Source organism: Rhipicephalus sanguineus, chromosome 2 (genome assembly GCF_013339695.2).
Source record: "Rhipicephalus sanguineus isolate Rsan-2018 chromosome 2, BIME_Rsan_1.4, whole genome shotgun sequence".
Taxonomy (NCBI): domain Eukaryota; kingdom Metazoa; phylum Arthropoda; class Arachnida; order Ixodida; family Ixodidae; genus Rhipicephalus; species Rhipicephalus sanguineus.
The window spans coordinates 176360876-176378787 of record NC_051177.1 but is presented as its reverse complement, the minus strand read 5'-3'; the positions used below and the strand labels follow the sequence as shown (position 1 = coordinate 176378787).

General features: G+C 47.7%; 1 protein-coding gene and 1 long non-coding RNA gene across 4 annotated transcripts in view; one reads left to right on the top strand and one right to left on the bottom strand.

The window, feature by feature from the left end:
• Nucleotides 1-17912, bottom strand: part of LOC119383875 (uncharacterized) — a 303069-nt gene that overhangs the window by 198520 nt on the left and 86637 nt on the right. For 2 of the 3 annotated variants that reach the window (XR_005181776.2, XM_037652154.2), the window contains one exon: nt 2121-2401. The exons of the other annotated variant lie outside the window; for it this stretch is intronic. Coding sequence is in view for 1 of the 2 variants with exons in the window: in XM_037652154.2 (XP_037508082.1) it covers nt 2223-2401 (179 nt within the window). In the remaining variant the exon portion in view is untranslated. Of the gene's footprint in view, nt 1-2120; nt 2402-17912 lie in introns of those variants that run through there. 3 annotated transcript variants of the gene reach the window in all.
• The window catches only part of LOC125757261 (uncharacterized), a 319798-nt gene that overhangs the window by 229889 nt on the left and 71997 nt on the right, over nt 1-17912 (top strand). The gene's annotated exons all lie outside the window — the stretch shown is intronic.

Genomic DNA, 17912 nt, shown 5'->3' with positions numbered 1-17912 from the left:
CGAAGCACTTTCGGAAACTGTAGCACTGTCACAGCTTTCGCTGTCACAGTGCTGCGGTTCTTTAGATTGATATCCTTGCCCGAGATGACGTCTATATAGGTTGTTTTTGCAAAGGAGTTTCAAGCACCAGCGTGGCTTCAAATCATATCCGTTCCACTACATTTGTTTTCTCATTTCGCTTTTTCTTAGCGCTTCCGGACACCGGCGGCCGCGGCGGTACACAGCTACGGCACTCTTGGTATGATCTCTTAAGAGCTTCCGCTGTAATAAACCACCGGCACCATCGCAGCAATTATAGAAGCTGAAACCTGACTCGACTTACCTTCGAGCAACGTCGCCACTTGTCACCCGCGGCCTGACAGGGTTTAGTTTCTCATGTACATGGCCACGCACGCCATCTTGCGATGCTACTCCATCAAGCCACCACTAAGCTTTTTGCAAAGATGGCTCCTTTAGTGTGGTTTCGCGTTCGGACAAAACCTTGATAATTGGCCTTCGTGGCAAACAATAAACCGTGTTGTGCGACTGCATCTACCTCTTTTTGTCCCTGATCTCAGCCTTACAGGTGGCAGCCTTTTGTAGCGATCGTCACACTTCCTTCTCTCTCTCTCCCAAGAGTAAAGTTCGTTTTGTCTTCTCCACGGTGGACCTGAATTTCCTTAACCACTGAAGGCGGATTTCTCCTGGCTCCTCGGTGGACCAGTTCTTCGTCGCCCAGAGTTTCTTTCCTTTCGCATTCGGAGTCCTAATAGTTCCCCACGTTTCCCTTCCTCGCTCCCTCAGTGCTCATGCGCCTTTTTTTCCGCACTCCGGGGAACTGCTCTTACTTGTGAATGAACATCAATCTACTCTTGAATTTAATTTAGGTTGTGAAATCCAACGTAACTTCTCGCATCTACTAAGCCGATCTACAAACGTACTAGTCAAATAGCATTCATCTCCTCTAGCAGAGACTGGATACACAAGACATGTGCTTTGACTACAACACATGAAAAATCCTTCAACAGGGAGTGTCGCTGCAGCCAACCTTTCAAGTGGGCTTGTCTTCCACTAGGCAGGACCTCGTCTAGGAACTTGCTGCCTTGACGAAGACAAGTCCACTTCTCGAAATCTTAGTTCCAGAGACACCCGGCTATCTTCAAGGATTTCTGATGACTTCGAGCCTCCATTTTCCCTGAAACTTCTGGCTTGTTTGGACCACTGCAACAAAGTGACAGACTCACAGTCACTTTTACGTAGAACATGGAATGAACGGAACAATCTGCCAGCGTCCGTTGTTAGCATGAGTAATCTCGCTATACTTAAAACTGAATGAGATAACCAGATCTAACTTGGAACTTTATTGTGAATGATAAATCTTTTGAACTTGTGATGCTGTGAATGACAACGATACTTGAAAGTTGTGTGCATTGCGCTGTCCATCCTAAGTAGACTAGTGCAAAAGTGTTGATCGTGAAATGTAATTGGTAAACTAAAATTTCATATTGAAAGTGATGTATACAAGAACTTTACCATATTTAACGTGTGGAGCATGTGAATGGTGCTGCATGTGCATTTTGTGGCCAGTATAAACGCGATACTTGAAACTATGCACGTGTTCAGCTGCCACTCTTAAGTTGTGCATCGGAAAAGTGTTACAATATAAAGTTTAATTACGAAGCTAACACTCTTCAGTTGTTATTTATCATGCTCCTTTTATTTCCAAGTTTTGCTTTTGCCATTCTTTATGTAGCGTCTACCTTCTGCAATGTATTTTTACTTTGAGAGTACTCTAAATCAGTAAATATATAGTAGAACAAAGCAGTATGTTTATTTTAACACACAGCTACCGCTTTCATTTCTGATAGGGTGCACATAACGGTATATTCGTTTATAGGATTTATTAGTTAATTTTTGGCAGGGACGTCTGTTTTTTGTTCCAGCGATGAAAACTTTTACCATAACATGCTTATGGTCAAGCAACTATGTCTTCACTTCACATATTAAAATAAAAATTTAATGATGCCTTTACCACTGAAAAACCATTATGAAATTTTACTGCCAGTATTGTTCTGTGGATTTTTTATATTATGGGGCTCAAGCTACTATATGTACACTGGAATGCTCGTGAGGCTGAACAGTTTCCGTAAGCAAAACCTTTATTTGCGCACTGATGAAAATAATACGCGGCAATTCATTCATTCCCGTCACCACTTTAGATACAGTGTAGATGTCGTAGGATCTCAAGCAGATTTGGAGCGTCTTGATGTTGTATTAAGACATTTTTGGTCAGAAACTTCAATAGTATCAACCAAGTAGGCGCACAGAAGTTCGAAAACGAACAGGCAACATTTTGGTGGCTTTGTTATACGATGTTGTGGAAGCCACATGGAGCATTGAAGCCAGGGGCGTTGGGCGTGTGCTGTGAAATAAACAAGCAAAGAAATGTAACCATTGTAGCGGCTGTCAAAAGCGGCGAGTTGACAATTCTCTACCGTTCTGCAAGACTGGCAGGGTTGCAGCCCAGATGGTCAGTTGTCATACCTAAATATGCGTTCTGCAATTATGCGTAAATATCAAGAAATGTCATCTACTTCACAACTAAGCACATAATCGTTGACATCGTTATAATCCAGTGTTAACAACGTATAGAGGTTAGGACATGTACTAAATATAATCGAGGGATTTAACAGGACAACATTTTGCGGTCACTACGAGGAACGGTGTTGCAGAGGTCTCCGGAATCACAGTTCCAAGGTCAGCATTACAGTTTGACTTCCTAAAGAACTCCTAGTGAACTTTTATTCTTGGCCTTCTTTTTAATGGTACATTTACGCAACCTGTGGTTTGTTTTTTGTAGCGTTTTAGCGTTTCTTATTTCGGCAGCGTTTTTATTCGTTCTTTAGGTATAAGAAATACAGATGATTCTCTTTCTTGTTACTGTTATTCTCTACTGTCGTTCTCGCTGTTTGTACCAGCACTCCTGTTCGCAAGGTGCTACCCGCGTTCAGAGACACGCACGCCGATTTGCTCTAACACCTTTCTAGTAAGGCTAGCAGCTAACTCCATTAGCATCCAGCTTGACGTAATTCAGCAAAACATTGGTCTAAGGGAACGCGGCTGCTACAGCGATCGAAGCGACCTCCGTGCAGACTATTGTTTGAACGCAAAGCGAGCGATGAGAACGCAGCAAGTACAAATGTATAATTCGTATGCCATTCCATGTCAAGAGAGCGGGCGCGCGACCGCGCCCGGTCGTTCAATGTACTAAGTCTTTGCCGCACTCACGCAGCGCCCCCTTCCCTCTCTCTCTATTTCCGGTACCCTCATGGGCCCTTCGCACGTCGGAAGACGCCCGACGCGTTTCCTCTCTACTTGAGCTAGCATCATCAGCTGTCCTCGCAAGTTTTTGCTTGCAGACAGAGCATAGAACGCGCAGGGTGATGTTATCGCCCTTAGACATTATTATGGAGCGGCGACACTGACGGAGACGGCGAAAATGTGCCTGGAGTGTCTATATAATTGCCGTCGCAATACAAGGTATATGTAAGGTGGAACTGGATTTATTGAACGACGTCGGGTAGCAGGCAGAAAGCCGGCACAGCGAAAAACAGTTCCACAGACTCGGCGCCAACAGGTCGCGATTACCGCTCGCGGTCTTACTCTTTCCCCACTACAAAGAAATAATACAAGCTTCTGAAACGAAATGACGGTCGCGGGCTTCACAATAAGTACTCCCTCTGGTGGAAGGTCGTGTCATTTGACGGGGCCTAACCGAATGTCGGTGCAGTAATTAAGATTGATTGGTCGCATCTCACTTGGACGCCTGAAACATACGGTTCAACCACCGCACGTGTGTGGTTCCTGTTGGCCCGTCGCTACATCATCATCATCATCATCAGCCTGTCTACGCCCACTGCAGGGCAAAGGCCTCTCCCATGTTCCGCCAATCAACCCGGTCCTGTGCTTTCTGCTGCCACGTTATACCTACAAACTTCTTAATCTCATCTACCCACCTAATTTTCTGTCTTCCCCTCACGCGTTTGCCATCTCTTGGAATCCCGTCAGAGTCAGTTACCCTTAATGACCACCGGTTATCCTGCCGACGTGCTACGTGCCCGGTCCATATTCATTTCTTCTTCTTGATTTGAACTATGATGTCCTTAACCCACGTTTGTTCCCTGACCCACTCTGCTCTCTTCCTGTCTCTTAAGGTTACACCTATCATTTTCCTTTCCATCGCTCGCTGCGTCGTCCTCAATTTAAGTTGAACCCTCTTTGTAAGTCTCCAGGTTTCTGCTCCGTAGGTAAGTACCGGTAAGATGCAGCTGTTATATACCTTCCTCTTGAGGGATAGTGGTAGATTACCATTCATGCTTTGATAATGCTTGCCGAATGAGCCCCAACCCATCCTTATTCTTCTAGTTATTTCACTCTCATGGTTCGGCTCCGCGGTTACTACCTGTCCTAAGTAGACGTACTCTACAACTTCAAGTGCCTCGCCACCTATCGCAAAGCGCTGTTCTCTGCCAAGATTGTTCCACATTACGTCGCTACAGTGCAGTACTTAATGTGAAGCGGTTTGTTATCTCTACTATTACATAGTTTAAGTTGTAATGAATGTCCAATAAGTTATTTGGTGAGCCTCTATTCCGTTTCTGCGTTAAAATTATTACACAGAACGGATACAAGGCAGAATATGAATAAAAGATAGCAAACCTATACACCTTCAACGCAGCAACAAAAAATTGGGGCAGCTGCACACTGAACCCAAGCCTGAAGGAACCGTGCAGCTGGGCGGGCTTTCTTAGCATACCAGTCAAGCTTAGCCCAAAGATAGCCAGTTAAGCCTTGGTGTAGCCCCATGAGCACAGAGAGGGGCAATTAATCCAGGAAAGGCCATTTTAGGCAGAGGAAAGCCAAGTTGAGGCTCTCTCGTTCTATTGATTTCTCTCTCATTTTTTTGTCTCTTTCAAATTCTTTTTTTCTTTATCTGTCTGCCTGTTTCTTTCTGTCTGTTTCCTCATCTCTATCTGTTTCTCTTTCTTTCTCTCTTTGTTTATCTTTCTCTCTATTATTTTTCATTCTCTCGCCCACAGCAACGATATAAATTGGTTCCCATAAACGCTTGTTCTGCTACGTGCCTCGATATCCGAGTGGTTACGACACTCACCTTCGCACCATATGTACCCGGGTTTGAATCCCGAAAGAACGTGAGCTTTCGCATGTTGGTATTGCATCTTAAAACTTTTAGCGCACCGAAAGAACAAGACACTGAGGTACGACGCGGACACGGCTCTAGCTTCCAACAAATAATTTATTTTACGAAGCCAGTACAACTAAAATAGAGGAACCAGGTAGCAACACATGCAGGCGCGTATGTACGAGATTAGAGCTTTTTAAACATGGGAAATATATGAAGAGAAAAGTGCAGCGAAAGAAATATTTACGAGATTGCCGGGCCATCAAGAAAAACCATCTTCGTAAAGTCACCCTTCGAATCGCATTTAAGAAATGCAATTCTTTTCTTTGGCCGATGTTGAGCAGTTTCGCGTGGCTTCTCGAGAGACGTACTGCGCATGCGCGAGGAGCAGTGACGACACGGCGCACAGCTGGCGCCGCGCTATGGTGGCTAGCATAGCCGCGCGGGCCTCGCGGGTCTGCGCATTCCAGAAGAGTGACGTCATTGCCGCGGCAGATGCACTGCCGCCGGCGCGTGCCCAGCTGTCGAAATGTTGAAATGGTCTTTTCAATCAAACCCCACAAACCGGAGTGGCCGCTACGTGCTATAGTGTCAGATTAGGGGACTTGCCAAAAGGCCGTAGGCCTATTAAATGCGAAGCATTTCTTAGCGAACCTCAGGCACTTTGGCCGTTTCTATCTACGTATATATCTATCTATCTATCTATCTATCTATCTATCTATCTATCTAGCCGCCTACGTCTCGGCGCTCTCCTGGTCGTCTCCATAACTTGTAATATGCCAAGATTGGCGTAGCAGGCGATCAGTGTATGACGAACACAATTCACTGGTCATGACATGAATAACGCAAAATACCTGTCGCGTACGTCATGAAACCCTTTCTCTCAGTCACGTGTGGCACATACCCGTACACCAGAGTTTATGTTATGCGGGTATGTGCCACAGGTGATACAAAGTCTCAACCAACACAGTAACCGCGAACACACACATTGACAAGCAAGGAAAGTGATAATATTAATAATTGTGGGGCTTTTATGTCCCAGAACTACGATATGATTATGAGAGACGCCATAGCGAAGGGCTCGGGAAGTTTTGACCATTGGGTGTTCTTTAACGTGTACCGAGATCGCACAGTACACGGTCATCTAGCATTTTGCCTCCATCGAAATGCGACCGCCGCGACCGGGATCGAACCTGCTACCTTCGTGTCAGCAGCCAAGCACCGTAACCGCTGCACCACCGCGGCGGACGCAAGGAAAGTGAGGAAGCTGAAGACAGAACACCCGTGGAAGACGCTCAACTACCATCCACTCGTCCAAGTGGTCGGCAACGTGGACCACGTGGATTACGCAAAAAACTGGGTCAGTGCTTTGTACAATAAATCTGCTAAGAAAACTAGGCCTATCATTATTACCGGTGACTTCAACATTGATTTATCAATACCCAACAATGATTGGTGCTTATACTGTGTGAAAGACGGCCTGGTTGTGGACAGGGCATCAAAAGACCTCGCTGCCACGTCCACGACAGAAGGCATCATAGATCATTTCATCGTAAGAGGCATCCAGGATTTCCACCAGCTTCACAATATCTCGCACTTCACTACACTTAGATTCCTCATAGCCGCGATCATGAACGGATCCTATTAACAAGTCCGGTCCAGCTGTTGGTGCTCACTGATCACTGTGATGGTGACCTTGTTCAAGAACTGTCAAGAACCCCTCTACACATACACACGGGTTCGTGAAACGTGCGTGCGTTCTCCGTCATAACGGAAAAGTATAAGCATAACAACTGTAACTGTGACTGTAACGTACGTGCAGTGCGCCTGCGCGTGGCACTCGGCTGTGTATATATCTAGGGAAACTATCCTGAATGAAGCTTAGTTGCGAGTAACGCCTGTCCTGTGCATCTGTGTTCTTTGTCCTGTTCGGATTCGTGCTATCCAGTATTGAAGAATATAAGCTTACCGCGTCTGGTGTTTTTAACACCCATGTTGCTGTTGGCATCGTTACGCAACTGTAAACAATGGGTTATACAATACATATGCTACTCTTGAACATATGAGTGTGCGTATACCACTTCCACATTTCTCTATCGTCATTCCGTAACGTTTCGCTCAATGTGAAAAATTACGCCACAGTCACCATCCTGCGCATGCTTCGCATCACGTCGATTCCAACGGCAGGTGGGATCTGCCGAATTTTTGTACAAGAAAATTCGGCAGATCCCACATATAATGTGAGTCGATGTTATGCAATTATGCGCCGGGAAGGTGACTGTGGCGTAATTTTTTTTACTAAGCGACACGTTACAAAATGACGCTAAAGATTTGTATAAATTTTATACCCACACATATACGTTGAAGAGCCGCATATCTGTTATATAACCTGTTGTTAACGGTTGGGTAACGCTGCCAACGCCAACGTGGGTATTACCAACACCACAAGCGGTAAGCTGATATGTAGTGCTTATACTTGTCCCTTATGTTGGAGAACGCACGCACGTTTCACGAACCCGTGTGCATGTTGGAAGAAGTTCTTGACAGTTCTTTAACAAGGTCATCATCACCGTGATCAGTGAGCACCAGCAGCTGGTCATGACTTGTTATAGGGTCCGTACGTGATCCCGGTGACGAGGGGTCCATGTGTAGTGAAGTATGAGTTATAGTACAGCTATTATAAATCGTGGATGCCTCGGTCATTTCGTCGACAAATTGTCTGTCGATAGAGGCGGCGACATGTCGGAACCTGAATCCACCCTTCGCGTTGGTGAGGTATAGGCCGTCGAGGCTGGTAGGTCTGGATAATGCTACGTAGACCAACATCAGTGGATGGCGCTTGTCGTATTCATAGACTAGCTTGGCGTATGTCGCCTACGTTGCCTAGTCCAGAAAGCGGCTGCCAACCAATCTGGCATCATTCTCGGTCAGCATGAGGCCATCGCCCAGCCTCTTAAGAAATGAAGAGGACACTGCGTCATTCTGGCGGACGAAGTGCACTTTACGGTGCGGTGATGTGAATATCACACGTAACATTCATTAATGTATTCCTCCGTGGTCCAGCAATTCTTCAATATAGCTTGCTGACTCATAGGAATACAAATTTATTGTTTATTAGACTGCTATAAAAGCTGAGCCAACACTGGAACCACAGGCGTTAATCCGATATGACGCCTGTATCGTAGGAGTAGAGATCGTAGCAGTATCGTGTAGTGCTCATTGCTTTCTTGTAAAATTTGATAGCAAGCACCACAACCACAATTGACGTTGCACCGATATTACGCCTGCGTAAGCTGTTTTTCCAAACCAGTTTATAGACCTGGCGTAGCTCAGTGGTAGAATACCTGATTGCCACGCGGAATGCTTGTGTTCGATTCCTACTGGGATCCTAGATTTCATTCTTCACATTCGTCGGGACGACGTTCCGGATGTCCGTTCTTCTTAACGCTCTCGGATTTAAGTTACCTATGTCTGTTCTCGCCGTTCCTCGATATTTATAAGGTGTTAATCACCTGTGGCGCATACCCGTACACGAAGGCCCGTGGCAAACGGGTATGTGCCACACGTGTCTAGTAGAAAGGCTTCGACGACGTACGCGACAGGATTTTCACATTATTCATGTCATGACCCGACAATCATATTCGTCAAATCCTCTTACCCTCCCATGCCAATTTTGGTGTACACTGGGTTAAGGAGGCGACCATGAGAGGACGTAGGCGGCTAGATAGATATATAGATAAATGGATAGATAGAAACGCTCAAAGTGCCGAAGGTTCGCTAAGAAATGCTGCGCATTCAAAAAGCTAAAATTGTAGGCAGTCAATGACCCCTTTTTGGCCATGAACTCCGAGAAAGTGATGGGTACTTGAAGATGCAGGCAGGTAGTAATTTGAACGCGTTTTCTATAGAAGTAAAGGATTTATATTATTCGTTGCCACATAATGAATTACTAGTCTGTCTCCAAAGGCTATTGACGCTCACGATGAACTAAAGTTCGTTAATTACGTCTGCACATCTGCTCGGGGTACTCTTGAACTGGTGTCCCTTATCTACATTCCACCTTCTCGAAGTTGGATGGTAATGTTTTTCCTCCAAAAACAAGAAATTTGCATTGCTTCCTCTTTAGCGCCAATACTGAGCTGTCAAAAAAGAATTGTACTTCTTAAATGTGATACCTTGACGACATGACGAAGATGGTTTATCTTGATGCCCCGGCAATTTTGTAAATATTTCTTTCGCTGCCCTTTCATGTTACCTTCATCTATCTTTCACATGTAATAAAAGTTCTAATCTCGTACGTATGCGCCTTCGTGCGTTGCTACCTGGTTCTTATATTTTTACTTGTACTGCTTCGTAAAATATATCATTTTTTGAAAGTTATAATAATAATATCTGAGGTTTAACGTCCCAAAACTTTAGAATCCCAAATTTCTTGGAAGTTGCCGCCGTGTCCGCGTCTTAGCTTAGTATCTTGTTCTTTCTGTGCGCTGAAGTGTCAACTTTGAATTCCGCCTCGCCAAGTAACTTTATATTATTCTATTTATTTGCTCTTCTTCTCTCGTCCTCCTTTCCTTCCTCCAACCCGTTTCTGGGCGACGTATGATGACGTAATCGCTCGACGGAATTTTTGCTTCCTCAATAGACCAAGCTCCAACCTAAGCAGTTCCACTGTGAAAAGATTGTGAAAATTCAAATTTTAGGCACATCTCTTTTGCTGGGAAAACTTTAGGTGTACTTCGCTGGGCTTGAGTTACTTAATGGCTCTTGAAGAATTCACAACCTGTGATGGCAACTCTTTGTGGGATGTGCGGTTTCGGTAAACTTTGAAGACCGTTTATATATACTTATAGACTTATAGACTGCGTGAACGTTAGGACCTAATACTTGACCATCGCCCGCCTTCATTGCACGTGAACGAGCGAGCGCAAGCCAGCGCAAGCGTGCACACGTCTTACTCCTAAGCGATCCGGGCAGGCGACTACTGACGTGTCCGAACACGTAAGCGCAAGCCAGCGCCGAACAAGATGAGAGTAGCGGAGGAAGCAGCGGAGGGCGCGATGAGTGCCGTCACCAGAGCACAACAATAAGCGCACGCTAAGTGCCTGACAAGCACGTGACGTAAGCATAGCGGAGTGCAAGCGGGCGCAGACGGCGCCAGCAATTGTGCGCTGTGCGAGCGCCGCCACAAGACCCGAGGAAGTGGCGCACACTGCGCGTGCATGGATTGAATGATGTCACTCTGGCCACTCTATCCCTTCCCTTCAAATGAGACGAACCGAGTAGTACCCCACAACAGTTTTCGGTTGTACATATTGTGAGGCACCGCTTTATTCGAGTCTAGCTCGAGCTGTTCTACAATGATGATGATATATACAGATGAGGAAGTTGCACAAACGATGATGATATGTCGAGATGACAAAGAAGAGTCGCTGATTTGCTGCGCTCACACTGATTCCCCCTCGCGCTGGAAGCGGGCGCTTGGCCGCGTGACAGTATTACGTAAGGCGTCGGGTATACGGCTTTAAACGAGAAACATGCACTATTTCTGTCCCCCGGCAGCGGTGATCGGAAGGAGTCGTAAGAGGTGAGATACGGTAATTAACTGGTGAGGTTTGCTCAACGACCGTGTAAGGTCCAAGAAAGCGCCTCATGAATTTTTCGGACGAGCCAGGAACGCGCAGCGGAGTCCATAGAAGAACTTCGTCTCCAGGGGAAAAAGTCACAGCACGGCGAGTGGAGTCGTAGCGAGACTTGCGAGCTTCCTGGCAGGTGCCGGTGTTAATTCGGGCCAGATGACGGCAGTGTGCGAGGCAAGATAAAAAGACTTCGGATAAAGGACCTACGGAGGGTGCGGGAGCCGAAAGGAACGAGACGTCCAGAGCGAAATTCGGCAAGCGGCCGTGGACTAGGAAAAAGGGAGAAAAGCCGGTGGTGCGTTGCGTAGCCGTGTTATGAGCGAACATGACGAACGGCAGGATTGCGTCCGAATTCGAGTGGTCGGGGTCGATGTACATTGCAATCATATCAGAGAGGTTGCGATGAAAGCGTTCTGTCAAGCCGTTGGTCTGCGGATGGTAAGCAGAAGTTGTTTTGTGAATGGTGTTGGCGGCGCGCAGAACCTTGTCAAGAATAGAAGAAAGGAAGACTTTGCCGCTGTCACTGAGCAGAACGCATGGAGCTCCGTGGCGTAAATATATGCTGCGCAGAAAAAAATAGGCGACTTTAGTGGCAGCCCCAGATTGTAGCGAGGCTGTTTCCGCGTAGCGGGTTAGATGGTCAACAGCCGTCACAATCCAACGATTCCCATTCGATGTCACTGGTAGGGGACCCTACAAGTCTATCCCGATGACTTCAAAAGGCAAAGCGGGACAAGGAAGAGGTTGCAGGAGGCCAGAAGGAGCAGTCGTGGGTCGTTTGCGGCTTTGACAATGGACGCAGGAAGCAACATATTTCGCAACGGCTGAAGAGAGGCCAGGCCAGATGCAGCGACTTCGTATTTTGTCATAGGTTTTATGATAGCCTAGATGACCGGCTGTGGGATCATCGTGAAATGCTTGAAGAACATCACGTTGTAGAGAACGTGGTATGATGGGTACCCATTTGTTGCCGTCGACGTGGTAAACATAGCGATGTAGAACACCACCGTGAAGCTTGAACTGGTTAAGCTGTCGACGAACTCGGGCGTTCGGAGGAGCAGAAGAACCTTCGATGCGCTCCAAAATAGTGCGGCAGTATGGGTCGGTGCGTTGGTGCGACACAAGTACGGATGGGCTGCCAGATCTTAGCCAACTGAGTGCTGGGATGGGTAAAGCACTTTCAGTAGCAGGAGGCGATGTACAGATATCATAGGCGACGTTGAAATCGTACTCCTGCAAGCGAAGCACCCAGCGACCAAGGCGGCCCGATACGTTTTTTAGCGACGAAAGCCAGCACAGTGCGTTGTGGTCAGTAACGACTGTGAAGTGGCGGCCATGGAGATATGGGCGACATTTTTGTACTGCCCAAACAACAGCTAGGCACTCCTGCTCGGTGATGGTGTAATTCTTCTCTGCCGCGGTGAGAGCACGACTGGCATAAGCACTGACTCGTTCTCGCGATGTGTTGTCACGTTGCAGGAGAATGGCACCGAGACCATGACTGCTAGCGTCAGTGTGAAGGATGGTGGGCGCGCGTGGATCGAAGTGGCACAGTACCGGGTCGGATGTAAGGCCTTGTCTCAACGCCAGGAACGCACGTTCACAGTCTTCGGACCAAACGAAGGGCGCGTTGCTTGCGAGTCGTTGATGGAGTGGAGACGCAAGCTCTGCGCAGTCACGTATGAAGCGCCGGAAGTAAGATGCCAAGCCGAGAAAACTGCGGAGGTCTTTTTGATGCAGCGGACGGGGAAAGTCGAGAACGGCGGCAAGCTTCTCAGGGTCCGGGCGAATCCCTTCTTTGCTGACTAAGTGCCCTAGAACCTTGATCGTCTTGCTTGCGAAGGTGCATTTTCTTGTATTTAGCTGGAGGCCAGCTTTTGCAAAGCAAGCGAGGACTTCTTCAAGACGTTGCAGATGCTGCGAAAACGTGGACGAAAAATCACAGCATATCCACGGAGTGAATGATGATGAGTGGGCGAAGCTGCGGAGGTTCATCGGTAAACCGTGAATCTTCCGTGAATTCTGCCCAGTACATCATCACCGACGTGAGATCGGGCGCGTTTATGCTAAAGGTTCGATGAGTTATGACGACTTGCAGCTCACTTTAATTTTACATGTACGCTGTGAATTTTCATTGTTTAGAAAACCATTGCTTTAGAAAACATCTGGCGTCTTTTCGTTTTGCTTTAGAAACATCTGGCGTTCTTTCGTTTTTCTTTTAGAAAACATCTGGCGTCTTTCGTTGGTTTATTTCATCAATCAACGGCGTTTTGAACAAAATTTTTATTGTTTATTCACGCACAGGAGAAATCTCACCAGGCACTACCTTGGAGGTAAACAATGGCTGCTAATGGGAATAAGAGACAGAAGAAGTCGGCTTTTAGCTAACACTTACACTTCTACTTCTACTAACGTTTCCTACTGGAACATGCCGATGGCTGCTAATGGGGAATGAGAGACAGAAGAATTCGGCTTTTAGTTAACGCGCACGCTGCGAATTTTTTATTGTTCAACAACGCACAGGAAAAATCTCCCACTGGCACCACCTTGGAGGTCAAGATCTGGTACTAGCGTTACGACTGGTTACACACTACTACGACTACGAGGGACGAACGGGTGCCGGCTTAAGGAGCTTCGCCCCTAAAAACGACTATGTCGTCGAGATAGCGCAAACAGCTTTTCCATTTTAGACCACCCAGTACACTGTCAATCATGCGTTGCAAGGTAGCGGGCGCATTACAAAGTCCAAAAGGCATCAGATTAAATTCGTACAGCCCATCTGGGGTGGAAAGAGCGGTCTTCTCTTTGTCAGATTCGGACATCGGTATTTGCCAGTAGCCGGATCGAAGATCAAGGCTAGAAATATACTTGGCGCCATGTAACGAATCCAGTGCGTCGTCGATCCGTAGCAGGGGGTAAACATCTTTGCGCGTTATTTTGTTCAGGGCACGGTAATCGACGCAAAAGCGCACTTTTCCGCCTTTTTTCTGTACCAGAACAACTGGGGAGGACCAGGGACTCGAGGAAGGACGTATGATGTTTTGTCGAGCATGTCTGAGACGTTTTCCTCGATGATTTTTCGCTCTGCCAGAGACACGCGATATGGGCGCCGGTGAATACGGGAGCCGTACGTCTGGATGCGATGAGTAGCGGCGGTAGTCATGCTGAGGACGTGCGAATTCACGTCGAACAAAGAACGGTGTTGATTCAACAGGGCAAGCAAAACTTGTCTCTGGGCAGGTGTCAGGCCAGGGCTTATGGTTGCCGACAGAGGTCTGGAAGAGGCATGAAGTGGCGGCGAGCTTGACTCTGGCACATCAGTTGGAAGGGCAACAATCGCAACCGGATGAGTGTCAACGGCGCAAGTGACTGTTGATCCACGGGGCAACATCTTGGGATCAGGTGTGGGATTTAACGCAGTAACGAAGGCAGACCCGTCGGCGAAGCGAATAAGGCCAGGAATAATCAGAATTCTTCGACATAGGTTGTGGCCGTAAGGTAAAATGAGCACGTCGTCATCCACAATGTTGCTGGAATTGAATAATTTATTCTTTGGCTAAAGAACGTAGTCTGAAGCGGTGACGAGGCGAATGCGCTCTTCGTGCTGAGGGAGAGAGTCATCCGTGACGTTCAGATGGATTAGGCGCTGACGACAAGATATGGAAGCGGACGCTGACGACAAAAAATCCCACCCCAAAATGAGTTCGTGGGTGCACTCACGAAATAGACAATGTGGTGACGAATACCATCTATAGGAACACGAACCGTACACTGTGCGAGCGGACGAATGACGGCGTTTGTCGCTGCACGGAGAGATGGGCCGCAGTAAGGCGTGGTTACTTTTCGGAGGCGAGAACAAAAGTCAGCACGAATAATGGAAATGGCAGCGCCAGTGTCCACAAGAGCTTCGACGCGTACACCTTCAACTAACACGACTAACAAGTTCGACGGACGCTCTGGAGGAATTGGTGGCTGTCCGGTGGATGCAGTTTCCCCTCCTAAAACTGCATCGGGGAGTTTTCCGAGTGGGCGTTCGTGACATGGGAGGCGGGTCGCAGAGGCGACGCTGAACGGCGGCGTGGAGAAGGTGACCTGCGGCAAGACTCACAGGAATTCACAGGCATATCAGCATAGTAAGGAGGAGAAGGTGAACGGCGAAGGGAAGGGCGGTAGGGCGTCCGTTGGTAGCTCGTGGTTGGACGGATGCCTGGGCGTTCCTCGGGAGCGTAGCCGCGTTGCTCGTCCTGTTGTCGCCTTCGGCAAAACCGGGAGATGTGTCCTCGATAGCCACAGTAGCACCAGATGGGTCGAGGAGGACGCGGAGTGGTGTAGTACTGCTCGACACGCATCGGCGGTGTCAACGAAGCCACAGATGCGTGGTCTCCTGGTGTAGGCACAGAGATGGTGGTGGCTTCCGGGAGTGCCACAACGTCGGCGTACGTTGGCACCTGACAAGTGCAGGAACCATCGGAACACGTTAGACGTGACGCGGACGCTATCTCTTGCCTAATCATGTCTCGCAAGTTGCTTGGAGCAGAAGGCAGAGGAGATTCCGGAGGGCAGGAAGAGTAACGCCCGTGAAGCTCTTCACGAACGATGTCGCGGATCAGCGTACGTAAGTCGAGGGCCGCAAGAAGACGAATGTTCGAGGTGTCGTAGCAAAGGCGAAGGGACTGGAGTTCCTCAAGTCGTTCGCAAATGGTGATGACATCTTGGGTGGTGGCAGGATTTTGCGTTGCAAGGGCGTTAAACGCGATGGTGTTTATGCTTTTGATAATATGGCGTATTCGGTCGGTCTGGGACATGGCGCAGTTTACGCGCTTGCACAATGCAAGAACGTCCTCAATGTACGAGGTGTATGATTCGCGGGGCAGTTGAATACGTTCAGCCAGCTTCTTCTTCGCTGCCTCAGCGCGAAGTGTGGGGGCACCGAAAATATGACGAAGCTGCTGAGTGAACGTGTCCCAGTCGGGAAGATCTGGTTGATGGTTCCAAAACCAGGTTTTTGCGACATCAGAAAGGTAGAAGGGGACGTTCCGCAACTTCTGTGAGTTGTCCCACCTGTTCAAGTCGCTGACGAGGTCGTAGTTTTGTAGCCATTCTTCGACGTCTTCCCCGCGTAGACCAGAAAACAGTGGCGGATCACGCTGCCGGCTGTTGATGGCTGGAGCGGGTGGCAGAGGTTGGTTTGGACCGGCGGCGTTGGACGAGGCAGGATCCTCGTGAGCGGGCATGGAAGGTGGTATGACGTGACGACCCGAGCGGAGCTCCAGTGAGAACGTGCGAGAGGAATTGGGGATCGAAAAGCACCGTCCACCACTTGTGAGGCACCGCTTCATTCGAGTCTAGCTCGAGCTGTTCTACAATCATGATGATATATACAGATGAGGAAGTTGCACAAACGATGATGATATGTCGAGATGACAAAGAAGAGTCACTGATTTGCTGCGCTCACAATATATCTATGCCACAACCCCTCCCTTCCTACCTCTATTTGCTGCGATGCTATAGATATTGTACGGCGTTCTGAGATACCCGATTACTCCTAATTAGGTATTACATGTGGGAAGTATGCCCCTCGAAGCATGACACTTGGGTACCTCGTACCTACCACACTATGCTGCCCTATGATCTCTTTCGGGGTACCTATAGGCACTTTTCTGTGCTTTCAACGTCTTAGTGACCCCTTTAATTAGGTTTTGATTAACTATCAACGCAGCTATCGAAATATTCCCTCCGATTAACCTAATGCTCGTTGCGCTCTCTGTCCTGTAGAACCATTCACTAGAACCATTACTACATTTTATTGATTTCTTTATTTCCCCTGCTTTCGGTACACCTCTTAAGTGCGTTGCATTTTGGGGAACCGCGCTGTCGTATACTGTCGTATGCCGGCATCGTTTACAGTCATTTCATGTCGTCGCTTGGCGTCATGCAACAAAACCACGTATAACCTAGCCATGTATAGTATAGTATAGCAAGGGAGCTGTAGAGTGAAGGGAGGATGAGGACGATGGAAAGGAGGAAGTGAGAGAGTAAAGCCTATCATAGCCATGAGTTGCGTCACGCAAAATGAAACCTTGTTGAGTACACCGATTGATAGCACAATATAGCAAAGGGGCAGGGAAGGTAACTGAGGGTGACTAGAATTGACCTGAGGGTGAGAAGGATGAAAATAAGGAGGGGAGGAGGTAAAGCGCAGCATAGCCAGCATAGCATTCGATAACTGTGTGTAGTATAATATAGCAAGTGGTGGGAAACGGAAGTGAGGGGGAGGAGGAGTGACGTGAGCATGATGAGGAGGAAAAGAAGAAGGGGACGACATATCACAGCATAGCCGTGTAGAGTGCAGCATAGCAAGGGGTGAGAAATAGGAGTGAGGGTCAGGAGGATAGATGCAAGAGTGAGGAGTAGGGAGAGGATGTGGGAGAGGGTAAAGAACAGCATAGCATTGTATAGTGTAGTATAGAGAGGAGTTGGAAAAGGCAAGTAAGGGTGAGGAGGAGTGATTTGAGGATGACGAGCAGGGGGAGCGTAAAAGCATAGCATAGACGTTTATAGTGCAGTATAGCAAGTCGATAGGAAAGGGAAGTGACGATGAGGAGGAGGCAAACGAGAAAGGAAAAGAGCGCCACAGCATCACAAATGAAGGCTTCCTTTCCCGCCATCAACGCCGAGCAGGCTGCACGTTTGGAACACCAGGTCCTGCTTTCCCGTGAATGCGAGCGTCACTGAAAGGCGGTCGAATGAGTGCTCCGCACTTCTGACACCTTTCACGTTCTGTGCAACTGCATTCATTTCTTCTTTTTCTTTTCTTTTCTTTGGGAGGGAGGGTGGTGTCGTGAGAGTCAACCTTTCCGCTATAGCCTTATATCGCTCACAGCTAGCGTCATAGGAGACAACCAGTTGCACTTAACCTCCTTTAGCTGATTTCATTTCGGGCTACTATGCGAATGGTAATTTGGAGAAATTTCTAGCGTACGAAAGAACGCACGACGAATGTAATTATACGAACACTGCCCTAACTACCAATCTTCTGTTTCCATTACTACAATTTAAATAGTCTTTCTTTGATTCAGCTTCATAGCACTTTT